The sequence below is a fragment of the Esox lucius genome, chromosome 23 (genome assembly GCF_011004845.1).
Source record: "Esox lucius isolate fEsoLuc1 chromosome 23, fEsoLuc1.pri, whole genome shotgun sequence".
Taxonomy (NCBI): Eukaryota; Metazoa; Chordata; class Actinopteri; order Esociformes; family Esocidae; genus Esox; species Esox lucius.
This window is the reverse complement of record NC_047591.1, coordinates 1,162,429-1,175,623: the sequence shown is the minus strand read 5'-3', so window position 1 is coordinate 1,175,623 and position 13,195 is coordinate 1,162,429. Positions and strand designations below refer to the sequence as shown.

General features: G+C 38.8%; 1 protein-coding gene across 7 annotated transcripts in view; it reads right to left on the bottom strand.

Moving 5' to 3' along the window:
• The window catches only part of lmf2b (lipase maturation factor 2b), a 65,393-nt gene extending 56,313 nt beyond the window's left edge, over positions 1–9,080 (bottom strand). For 6 of the 7 annotated variants that reach the window (XR_004575220.1, XM_013133142.3, XM_013133144.3 and 3 more), the window contains exons 1-4: positions 8,849–9,080; positions 7,189–7,454; positions 7,076–7,104; positions 162–355 (exon numbers count right to left, since the gene is read on the bottom strand). Coding sequence is in view for 6 of the 7 variants with exons in the window: in XM_013133142.3 (XP_012988596.1) it covers positions 162–355; positions 7,076–7,104; positions 7,189–7,454; positions 8,849–8,942 (583 nt within the window). In the remaining variant the exon portion in view is untranslated. The remainder of the gene's footprint in view (positions 1–161; positions 356–7,075; positions 7,105–7,188; positions 7,455–8,848) is intronic. The other variant, XM_013133143.3, reaches the window with a different exon arrangement.
• Between the last annotated feature and the right edge of the window lie 4,115 nt (positions 9,081–13,195).

The following is a 13,195-nucleotide window of genomic DNA, read 5'->3' as shown; positions in this document are numbered from 1 at the left end:
CTACAGTCATAGCCAGTACATGGATTCCTTTCTCTTATACCATGATCTACAACTGATAATTTGAGTTATGTAAGATAAAAGGTGTGTCATAGAACAATCAACTGCCAAACATTTAGATGCTCTTGAATACTGCCAAAGTGTTTTAATACCACCAGTCTCACCAGTGAGCCCCCACCAGCTAGGACAGTGGTTGGCCAGCTTGGCCACCCCGGAGCCAAAGGTGACCCGGAAAAGGAGCCAGCGCACCAACCAGAAGGTCATAGCATCATGGTGACGGAATACTGAGCGACGCCGCAGGAGGTTCAGTGGAGCAATGAGCACTGCCAGGAAACCTGCTTCCAAAAGCAGACTGTCCCTATGGGAGGTAATAACGTAACATTACTAATCATATTCCAATCCCCCTAACAAAAAATAAATATTCACTTCCTTCCGCCATACCTATAATGTTTGCGCCTTTTTCACAACAAGCCATTATTCTACTGTCCCAGTCTCTAACAGCATAATTGCTAATTCCAGGCTGGGTCATAAGTTAATAATGGCTTTTCATAATAAATTACTAGATGGACCTTCAAGACCAACTCAAGGTGTTATTTCACCAAACTATTAATTTAGGGCAAACTATCCCTTTAATGCAACTGGCTTTAAGAAACATGTGCAACGCCAGAAGACGACTGCTTTGTTTTTATGGTGCGAACTTGTTTGACATTTAGGGGGACAACAAACGACACTCGCCATAGCCATTCATGTAAAATAACAGTACAAAACAACACCAATAGAGAACCACCAGAATTAAATTAGTTTATAAATGACTCAAAATATATTATTTCAAGTCAATATGTCCACTATGCCTGCCATAGAACGCGCAAGATGCATAAAAAAATAATGTCTCTCAGCATTAATCTGGACAATAACCCCACTATGGCCAGAGGAATCCTACCCAGACATCTATTCCTACCTTATTGAGTTTCCAGGAAAGCAAATTACCAGTGAACTAGTTTACTTTTCATTCCTGCTCTACAAATAGTATGCAAGCAAGCAAAAGCAACGTGCTCTGACAACAGACCTACTGTAGCAAGGTATGTTTGCCCAGCAAGTGTTTAACACCGGTCAGTCTGCAGCGAATAAGTTGAGTAGGTGACAATGACAGCAGTACAGCATGACAACAAAAGTAATAGGTGCAAAACAGAATGGCAAGAGGGACAACCAACCAACTATACAGCAACTCTTCAGCATAACAAGCGTTATTAATTTAAGTTGTTTACTTGTTTACGCTGTTGTAGTCTACATGGGTTTGATTTCCACCTTAAAAGGATGTGGAGATGACAGCCTACCCTGGATGATGTGTTACTGTTCCAACGTATATCTAACGTTGGCCTGTTCAAAGTGAGTTCCTGTTGTTGGAAAATCAAAACTGCTATGCGCCGTAGCCTTGTTACATTAACCTTCAAAATAAAAGGATCAGTTAGGATGAGGCTTTTTTTTTTATTATGAGAGGGAATAAAATGCTAGTGTCTTGGGGCTTGTTTTCATTACATTTTCAGATAAATATCAAAGACGACTTGAGACATAACATTATTTTGTTAGGTGAACTTGCAGATTTAGATAGCTCATGACCCCAAAAGTAGAGTGCACAAAATGTTCAACAGAAACTCCCAGAGATTTGCAAGTGTGAAGACAATTCTATTGGAAATGCATAAATATTCTGTGCAGTTCGGATGCATATTGCTTGATTTTCCCACGATTGACGGCAATAGCAAACATGCCGATGTAAATGCAAATGCTATGGAAAGCTAGCTTGGTCACAGTTAAATGTATCTTCCTTTCATATATAAATCCACTCCCAGTTTCACATGAAGATACCAAAGACATGACCAATGTAGTCCATCGTCTGTAAATGAGGATGTTGATGGAAGCTATTGGTTACCAGTTAACATTTTGAACCTTTGACACCACCAGATGAGCATCTCAGTGATGCTCTGCCAGGCCTATAGTGTAGTCATCTTGAGTTCTTGTTTGTTTCGTATAAGTAATTCCTTTTTCCCTCCACACTTCCAGAACTCAAAGTACTTATACTTATATGGTCTCCTGGCCATTTTGTTCTTACTGCTTAACAACCTGAATCTTGAGGTAAACCTTCTGATGTTACACTGGTGTTTTCATGTCTTCATGGTACTCTTTGAAACATCCACGCCTAAATCCTGGAATGTTCATGAGAATAACGTATGAATGTACACTTTGTAATAATTTAAATGTGTTTAGATAAAAACAGAACACTTTGTATCACATTCACAGGAAGTGACATTCTGTCAAGGTTTGTGATTATAATTAGCCAATGATTAGCCTTATAGTATTTAAATAATGGGTAGTATGAATGTGTGTATTGCCATTTCCTAACTGAGACGAGTACAACAACCAAAGAAACTACACTTACTACAATACTAATCAATAAATTATTGAATTCTCACCCTTGGCTCGACGGGTACGTTATTAACAAAAGTAACCACTATACGTAATGGCTGTATTCTTACATTCGACTGGTCAAATGTAATTAGCCAGGCGATAAGGTGAAGGTACCTTGAAATTGCCAGACTTAACACTTGGCATTCAGATCTAATAGTTTGATTTTGATCACATCAAACCAGACAAACTTGTTGCTCAAAGTCCATCTTTTGCGGTTTACTCATTAGTGGCTTCTGTCTAGGCCTGATTGATGGAGTGCTGAAGAGATGGTTATCTATTGGGCAGGTTCGCCCATAGCTGCAAAAAAACTCTTACGGTCTATAAGAGAGGCTATTTGGTTCTTGAGCAACTCCTTGCCCAAAGCGCATCTTGTAGGTTATTTATTTTGCTGGATGGCCAGTCCAAACTTCTTCCATTTCACAATGATGGAGCCCTGGGACCTTTTAATGCTTTAGCAAAGTTTATTAGAACCCTGTTTCCAAAAAGGTTGTGACACTGTAAAATGTAAATAAAAACAGAATGCAATGTAAATCATTTAAACCATATATTCAATACAAAATAGTAAATCAAATGTTGAAACTGAGAAATTTTATTGTTTCTTGAAAAACATATGCCCACCTTGAATTTCATGCAATCAACACTTTAAAAAAAAGCTGGGACAGGGGCAACAAAAGAAACAAAAGAACCTGGTGGAACCTCTCACAACTAATCAGGTAAATTTGCAACAGGTCAGTAACATAATCGGGTATATAAAGGGCATCCCAGTGAGGATGAGTCTTTCAGAAATAAAGATTGGGAGGGGTTGTGCAGGCAAATAGTGCAACAGTTTAAGAATAATGTAAAATTGCAAAGAGTTTGGGGTACATAACATCTGGCTAAATGGTGCATGGGATCTGGCTTCATGATGTCATTCTATGCACATTAGAATATTTTTATATACCATTCCACTTGTATTTTACACTTATATTTTACAATATACAATACTTCTACCCATATCGTTCATATTCCACATTTTACACTCTTTAAAATTGCTGCTAGTTTACATTGTTATGTATATTTTTACTTTCTATATTTCTTAATTCTTACAGCGTAGAATTTAGCTCAGCATTCAACACAGTCATCCCCTCTAGGCTGGTCAACAAAACTCCATGACCTGGGGATCAGCCCCTCAATCTGCAACTGGACCTCAGTCTGTCAGGTTAGAAAATGTCACCTCCTCCACCCTGATCCTGAACACTTGGCGTGCCACAAGGCTGTGTTCATAGCCCTCTCCTGTACTCCCTCTTTACCCACAACTGCATTCCTGTACACAGTTCCAATACCACTGTCAAGTTCGCAGACGACACCAGGCTGGTAGGCCTGATCAGTGATTCAGCCTACAGGGAGGAGGTCAAGTGCCTGGCGGCATGGTGTGCTGACAACAACCTGGCCCTCAAACGCAAAGAAAATCAAGGAGCTCATTGTGGATTACAGGAAGTCTAAAAGCTGCAATCTCACCCCAGTTCTCATCGATGGCACGGAGGTCTCCAGCTTCAAATTCCTGGGTGTCCACATCTCCGAGGACCTCTCCTGGACCCTAAAGACCTCAGCCCTGGTCAAAAAGGCACAGCAGTGCCTTTCTTAACCCTGTGACCCAGAGAACTCTGAACTCTGTGACCCGTCACTAGCCATACCCCACCGCCTCCCAGGGACCTTGTTGCACTACTCCCTTTGTACTGCTCTGACACTGCCTTGCAAAGTCTGATAATGAAAGTTGTGCTCATAAGTTTGCATACCCTGGCAGAAACTGTGACATTTTGGCATTGATTTGAAAATATGACTGATCTTTTATTTAAGGATAGTGATCAAATGAAGCCATTTATCACATAGTTGTTTGGATCCTTTTCAAATCACAATGATAACAGAAATCACCCAAATGGCCCTGATCAAATTTTTACATAACCCTGAATGTTTGGCCTTGTTATAGACACACAAGGTGACACACACGGCAATTAAAAGGTGAATTTCCCACACCTGTGGCTTTTTAAATAGCAATTAGTGTCTGTGTATAAATAGTCAATGAGTTTAGCTCTCACGTGGATGCACTGAGCAGGCTAGATACTGAGCCATGGGGAACAGAAAAGAACTGTCAAAAAACCTATGTAACAAGGTAATGGAAATTTATAAAGATAGAAAAGGATATAAAAAGATATCCAAAGCCTTGCAAATGCCAGTCAGTACTGTTCAATCACTTATTAAGAAGTGGAAAAATTCTGGGAATTCTGATGCCAAGGTCAGGTTGACCAAGAAACAATAAGCGCTATGTTTTAGAGAGTGGTCAATTAGCTCTATAGTGAACAGAATACCATTCCCACTGTGAAGCATGGTGGTGGCTCACTGAGGTTTTGGGAAGGGGGGGGGGGGCTCTAAAGGCACAAGGAATCTTGTGAAAACTGATAGCAAGATGAATGCAGCATGTTATCAGATAATATTGGCAGACAATATGCATTCTTCTGCACAAAAGCTGCGCATGGGACGCTCTTGGACCTTCCAGCAAGACAATGACCCTAAGCACAAGGCCAAGTTGACCCTCCAGTGGTTACAGCAGAAATAGGTGAAAGTTCTGGAGTGGCCATCACAGTCTCCTGACCTTAATATAATTGAGCCACTCTGGGGAGATCTCAAACGTACGGTACATGCAAGACGACCAAAGATATTGCATGATCTGGAGGAATTTTGCTAAGACCAATGGGTAGCTATACCACCTGCAAAAATGTGGGGCCTCATAGACAACTATTACAAAAGACTGCACGCTGTCATTGATTCCAAAATGGGGCAATACACAGTATTAAGAACTAAGGGTATGCATACTTTTGAACAGGTTTCAGTTAATTTTTTTCTTTGTTGACATGTTTTATGATTGTGCAATTCTGTTATGACCTACAGCTGAATTTGAATCCCATAAGAAGTAAAAGACGTGTTTTGCCTGCTAATTCATGTCTTCTTTACAAATGGTACATATATTACCAATTCTCCAAGGGAATGCAACCTTTTGAGCACAACTGTATACACAAGATCCAGAACTGCCGTGCACATGGCATGGGTGACTTGCACATCTGTGAAGGCACCATTCATTTTGAACAATATATACAGATTTTGGAGCAACATATGCGGCCATACAGACAATATCTTTTTCAGGGAAGGCCTTGTTTATATCAGCAAGACAATGCCAAACCAAATTCTGCATGTATCCCAACAGCATGGCGCTGTAGTAAAAGAGCCCTGTGCTAAACTGGCCTGCCTCCAGTCCAAATCTGTCACCCACTGAAAACATTTGGTGCACTATGAAACAAAAAATACGACAAAGGAGACCCCGAACTGTTGAGGAGCTGAAATCCTATAAAGCAAGAATGGGAATACATTTAACTTTCAAAACTACAGCAATTAGTCTTTTCAGGTCCCACATGCTTACAGATTATTGTTAAAAGAAGAGGTGATGCAACACAGCGGTGAAGATGCCCCGTCCCAACTTTTTTTAAACATGTTGCTGGCATCAAATTCAAAATGGGTATGTATTTTTCCAAAAACAATAAAATGTCTCAGTTTCAACATTTGACATGTTGTCTTTGTGCTATTTTCTATTGAATATAGGGTTTGAATGATTTGCACATAATCACATTGTTTTTCTTTACATTTTACACAGGTTCCCAATATTTTGCCGGACCGCATAAGCGGAGCTGGCCAAGAAGAGCAAATGTCTCTTACTGACTGAGTGAGTGAGTGACTGACTGACTACCCATTGTTAAATAGCGTACTGGTTAGAGACGCGGATTTGCAAATAGGTTCCGTGTTCGAATCTCGTCACAGTCAAAACAAATTATGCATTATGTTCCGGACAAAAAATTCACGGGATATTACCTTCAGGACATAAGCCCAAAATAAAACAGTTTGCAGTTATATTGAAACTATTTCTGGTGGATTTTCTAAGTACGCATCCGTGCATGCTTTTTCGGTCAGGATAGATAAAATCTTCGCTGGCTCCAAACTTCTAATGTTACAACACCGACCCAATAAAATGGTAGTCAACTCTGTATCGCTCTTCATCCATTTCTCAAACTAAGATTTACCCTTATCTTACTCCATGCTTTATAGGACGCTCTCTTTGCTTCCGTATATTTTCATATCTTATTAATTTTGCCATCTCCTCCACTGGTAGGGCCTGCATCCTCCATTGCTTCTTCAGAAATAGTGGGTGTTTTTCTAACTCTGTATACCAGAACTCAAAGCCTGTCATTGGCCCTCACCTCACACACCTTTACGGATGTACACTATGAATGAACCGACCTTCTACATTTTACTTGCAACCAAGGCAGTGGGGATAATATTAGTCCTGACACTTTTTTAATATTAGCAGATATATATAAGGGTTATTATCAGATATATTTTAATATGGAAAATGCTGCATAAAGCACCTTTAAGTACAAAGTGTTTTGAATGCTATTTAACTGATACACTGAACAATTCCAGATAAAATCTAAATTGGATAAACAATATCAATAAAAAATTCTGGGTAGGGATGGTATACACAAGAAAGCATACTTCTAAATACTGGCATGTTAGAGAACAGATCACTTACCAGTGAAAATGCAGAAACTCTTCACCCACCTGTCAAGAGAAAAATATGATGAACTGTTTAATTACTGTCAATGGCAGGCAGACAGACAAACATCCATTCCCACCCCCACACACCTGGCAGAGGGAGAGATAGAGGGCCCAAAGGCAGAAGAAGGTGATGCTGTCTCGGAGGGGCTCCAGCAGGGCTGCTCCCAGGGACAGCAGTGCCCCTGTCAGACAGAGTAGCTCCATGACTTGCTGGGCATCCAAGTCGAGACCCAGGCGAGGCATCAACCACAGAAGGGAGGGATGTTCACGGAGGTACTCGAACACTGGCTTGGAGTCACTCATGTGGGGCTCCATCTGGAGCACCGGCAAAACCCCTTCATTGCCATAGAGGCCTGGCCAAATAGAGAGCAGGGATGGATGAACGAAACCGCCACGTTGGGATGACCTTGGGATTAACCTTTACGGGACCTACATGTGAACTGAAACCATCAACCCAAATTGGAGTGCCATGTTCTACCAAATGAGCTATACAGCTCTGATTCAAAGGCTCAGTTGAAGGACATACAGTTAAGTAAAATCTTATTTCTTCAGTGTACACTACTGCACAAGTGCTCAGTTGAGACAACAGTCTAGTCCCAGAAGATGCATTAAAATGTAACTTACACAGGTTTGACCAACAGGAAGTGTTACATTTCACAAGAAGCATTGCAATACATTATAAATACAAAGCCCGTGTTGTCCTATGATGACTCATTCCCACTCAACAGATCTTATTTTGCCAGAACTTGCTGGAACTTGTCAAATTAGATGTCACTCTCCAGTTAACATGTTGTTTCATTCAGGGCACCTGCTGGCAGACTGTAATGTCACTCTGTGGAGTCAACTAGAAACAAAAGTAAAGGATATACACTAAACATATATTTCATATAAATCACAGTTTGAGACAGAGTACACAAGCTACAATGCAATTTTTTATAGGATGTATCATATTGACAATATCACCAAATTGTGTTAATTTATATAAATAAATATAATGGCTACATATTGAAGTGGTGTAATGAGTGATTCTATGAAAATAAAAGTTCAATCCAGAGTAGCCAATGTATGTGGGTCTGAGGCTGAGCAAAGCAAATACATTCCGTCATTATTGGAGCAATGCTTTCACCATGAACAGGCAAAGCAAACAAACCACTATTCATACAGCAAAACAAACAAACCGCTCTGCCCTAGACTGAGTATTTTGGTTGTTTTGTCATATGAATAATACTCCTTGTGGACTGAAAAATAACAGTACTTCAGTATGCACATTCCTAAATAGGCCTGTAACCAAAAGCTGAAGAAAACGGAGTTGCTCAGCTAATGGCTATGACTTTGCAACAGCTAAGTTAATGCAACGAAATAGCTAATTCATTGATCTAGACGTTTTGTTTAGGAAACAATGTTAATATTTATTAAGTGGAAACATTCAAACGTTTGCTTCATCGGGTCAAAGACTGCCTTCTAAATAGTTTTTTGTTTCTCGATTTTTTGACAGAAGGCGTAGGTCTATTTTAAATGCATGCTAGAATCCACGGGTAGTGTCTTTAACCACATCCAGTAACATTTGTAATCACAACCGCTACAGTTGGAAGAGCACACCCTTAACATTTAGAAAAAGTGTGATGCGTATCGAGGCACCCGATTCTACAATAGTAGCTATAGCTATGTTCCTGTGATACACCATCAACAGTTATGTAGGTTTGTTAGATACTAATAGAAAATACGCGGGAGTCAAATGCAGTAGTACCTGGTATCTGGACGTAGAGGGATGCAAAAGCAAACATGTAAATAATTGTCATAATCCATAGAAACATATGACGCGGTAATCTGGTTTCCCCCATGTTTACCGATTAGGCGTATAACATATATATCTCTTATAACACAAAATACAGAGAGGTTAAAATGCAGCAGTGAGAAAAGAAAAAAAAACTTGATTGCTTGGAAGGCGTGTTATTTGTGTTGGTTTCTTTTTACTTCCCAGGGCCACATCGCACATGCGTGTTTCATTCACGCGCGCTCTTAAATCATCTGAATTATAATTGTTTCTAATCTTTAGTTGGCCTGCTGTATTGTAGCATATATTTTTTGTCCTTATTCAAATAAGGAAGATAAATGACCATTTTCGTAGTGGGTTGTCTCGTGGCAAGTGTCTAAAATTAGGACCGCGGGTAATTGCTGTATGAGTAATACATCCTCCTTACATTACAAACCGCATGGAAAGTTTTTTAAAGCATGCAGTTTGAGCCTATGCCATTGCATTGTTGAGTAGGGATGGGAAACCGAGAATTTCTGAAACAATGAGGCTTGTTTCGAAAAAGAACGCTTCATTGCTCGAATAAGCTTTCCAACACTGCACAGCGGGGATATCAACAGGACAAAATGTAATACGACATGTTTGATTTAGACGTATTTAGCACGGAGCGGTGTATTCGAAGTATTGGTAAGGATGAATGAATACTGAAGACCACCGAACTTCAATGAAATAGGAATTTGTGGAGGGAGAAAGCGAACAAGTTTATTTATATAACACAATTCATACACAGAAACAATCCAATGTACTTTCAAAGAAAAAGAAAAAATATAAAAAATACAATAGCATAAAAACTCAAATGAAAACCTCAAAACAACATAATAATAAAACATAGCATAAGAAATTAGAAATAGAATAAAAACGGAGGGAGAAAGAATGACATTTTGCATTCAACAAACTCTTAAACCACATCAGGATAAATCGAACCCGTGACCCTGTGAGGATTCTTTCGCCAAAGTGCCCAAAAGCGTTTCCCATTCATTCTCTGTAGTAGTGCTAAACCACTACGGATGCAATATATGCACGGGATCGCATGGACTCCGTGGCACTGTTGCAAATTTTACGCAGGAGTTGGGTTAGAGAAGAGCGAAGTTAGTGGCATCAAGCTGGAGATTCCGTAGCAACAATAATACATCCGGTTTTCGTTTTTCAAAATAAAAGAGACCAACGGATTACTTAAAAACTGAGATAAATTGAGTTTATTAATTGTTTGAGAAAATGTACCTCTCAAAACATTGACAACAATTCAAATATGATCATATTTAAGAGTAATTTCGATAAAAAGTGGGTGTTAAAACACCTTCCAAGGGTAAAATTCAGACAATGCCAATGACAGAATATGGAATACATATTGCCTCATATCTCATAAACTATTGAATATTCCACAGAGAAAGCAGTGTAGGAAATGTTTAGGAGAATGTGTAGAGTAAGACAAACCTGTCTTATCATGGGGAACGGTGTGCTACATCTAGCAACACAATATTTCCACACCCTCTTTTTCCACAAAGAGACTTAATGGATATGAAATACATATTGACTCATACAGAAAAAACTATTCTATACGCCGCAGTGAATGTATTGTAGGAAATGTCCAGGAGACTCTATAGATTGATTATATGCAAAGAAATCGTAGGTCATTTCAGGTTCCTCCACCTATAAGTTCTAATTCATTTAGTCTTAATGAAAAGATAGGGATGACCAATGATCAGAATGCATTGTGTAATGAGTCAATTTTGGCCAAATTGTTAAATTCTCAGCAGGATTTTATGAATGATCCTAAAAGAACTATATGTAGATTTGAAAACAGAGCTTCAAACTGTTGGTTCAACTCAACCTTGCAGTCTTTGTTACATCTCAGCATAGTAAAACGACTTTTAAAAATCTAGACTCACAATCCATTACAGAAAGAACTTTGCTGCTCTCTTGTTGTCTGCAGTTCAGAGGCCTGGACACAAATTTAAGCATTGTGTATTAAAGCAAGTTTTGATAGAGATAAACCACACCATTCCATCACTGAAATTAGGTCAGCATAATGACCCGCTAGATTTTATATATCAATTACTCCCCTGGTTACAACAGCTGGGTATCAAAACAACGGTCGGTGCTATGCATACTGATAGATGTGAAATGTGCAAAATCAGCATCTCACACAATGAGCATTACTTCAACTCACATTTTCAACTTAGACTGAATACAGACACATCATCCATTGATATTCTCTTCAGACAACTAATCACCAACGGTGGAGTACCCAAGAAATGCAGTCAGTGTTATGGTTTATTGATTAGACAAACCATTTGGAACACCACACCAGATATTCTAGTGTTTTTTGTGCCCCGTGTTGCAGACAACTTTACAGTTAATAGAAACTCAGTTCTTCCCTCTGTACAATTGAAATCCCAGATGTTGGCAACAAGGAGGAGAAGTACAGATTGAGCTCTGTGATATGTCATTCAGGTAAAACATCTACAGGGGGGCATTTCTGGTCAGTGCTGGATTTTGACACTTTTAATATTTGGGCTGATGACGTACACATTTCTGTTGGCAGGAATAGGGAAGGGGTTAGCATAAGTACAGAAGGGGTTATATATTTTTATGAAGTAGCTAATGAGCCTCAGACACAAACCAATTGTAGTGATGTACACCAACATGATGCAGAATCAGATATTTCTGTGATTCCACAGTATCACCATACAGTGGATGAAGCGTTACCCATTTAGATTTTTCTAAAAACTACATTAGCATTGCCAGAATGCCATAAAAGATGACTTAGAGCTGATCAAGTGAAACCATCTTGTCACTTCAAAAAGGCCATTTCCCAGTTAGAAGCAGTGGATTCAACCATTTTTTCACAATCCATGGTTCAACACCAACTTCATTATAGTTATGTAAAGGATATAGTTGAAGATTTTGTTCAGGAAATTTTACCTGCTAACTTCTTGGCAAATGATCTGTTCTACATTCACAGTCTAAACACAAAACAACTCATAGTAGAACCAAGGGAGATTTCTGCAGAAAGCATTGGTGAATATCTTGTTTCAGTCCAACATAACAGAGCATGTAATATATCTAAGAAATCAAAAGGCTCCCAACATTCCAACTGTAATGTTACCCATACCCCAAAGACTTTGCTTATAAAATTTGCTTACAGCATGCACTTACCTAGAAGCTTTACTTTACCTTCGATATTTAGCAAAGACACATATACTCTCACATTTTCAGATGAATACCCATTTATGAAACTGTATAAATATCATGACCAGCTTCGGCATGCAAACTGCACTAAGACATCAAAGATGACAGTGGGCTATACTTTTGTATTACTCAAGAAATTGTTGCTTAAGGACACATTCTGTTTTCTTGCATATGATCTTACAAGTAGTGTAGAAGTTCTCCAATTTGGTCAGAAAGAAGTAATTCACGTGTACTGACGAATGCAAGGAATGTGATTCCTCTCAAAATAAAGACATTCCTAAGCCAACTCACAGAAAACCATCTTTACTGGCTGCTGAGGATTTTGATACAATAAGCAATGGATATTGGTTCAGTGATAAGATAATTGACGAGTACCTTGATCTAATTAAAACTCATTTGTAGGATCACTTTGTGCTGATGTACCCTGTGTCTTTTGTTAGCCAACAGCTACAAAATCTATTTTCTGAAAGGATGGATGTTTTGCCGAAGGTACCTAGAGTATCACATAATTGGTGGTGTTTTGAAAATTTAATAATACCTGTCATTTTAAATGACCATTGGATGGCCATAGCTATAGATATTAAAAAGTACATGCACAGAATTGAATGTTCAATTAATGGACTCCTTAAAGCAGCAAGAGAATCAACTGCAGAGCATTCTTCACCCACTACAGAAGTATCTGGCATTACAGTATTTGGCTTTACATGCAAAAGTTGTGGACATTGTTCTCAAATATGAATTTTATCAACGTTTCAAAGCTCAGGTAGATGGAAATAGTTGTGGTCCCTGTGTGTGTGTTCACTAAAGCAGTCCTATTTGGAGGTAAGATTAATGAATTAATTAAAAACAACATGAGATGTTCTATTTTATATGAATTATCAGAAAAAAGGTTATTGCATTAATGTCAGAACATATTCAGCAGATGGGGAACACCATGAACAAATTATTCCATGTACATTCTTACAAGATTAGTCTGCAATAATGTGATCATGCAATATGTGCATTTGCACTATGGCTCTTGTTATGGAAATTTTAAACTAAGGTGCATGAGAAATGTCTGTCTTTCCAGTGGCTGATATGTAAATCTGT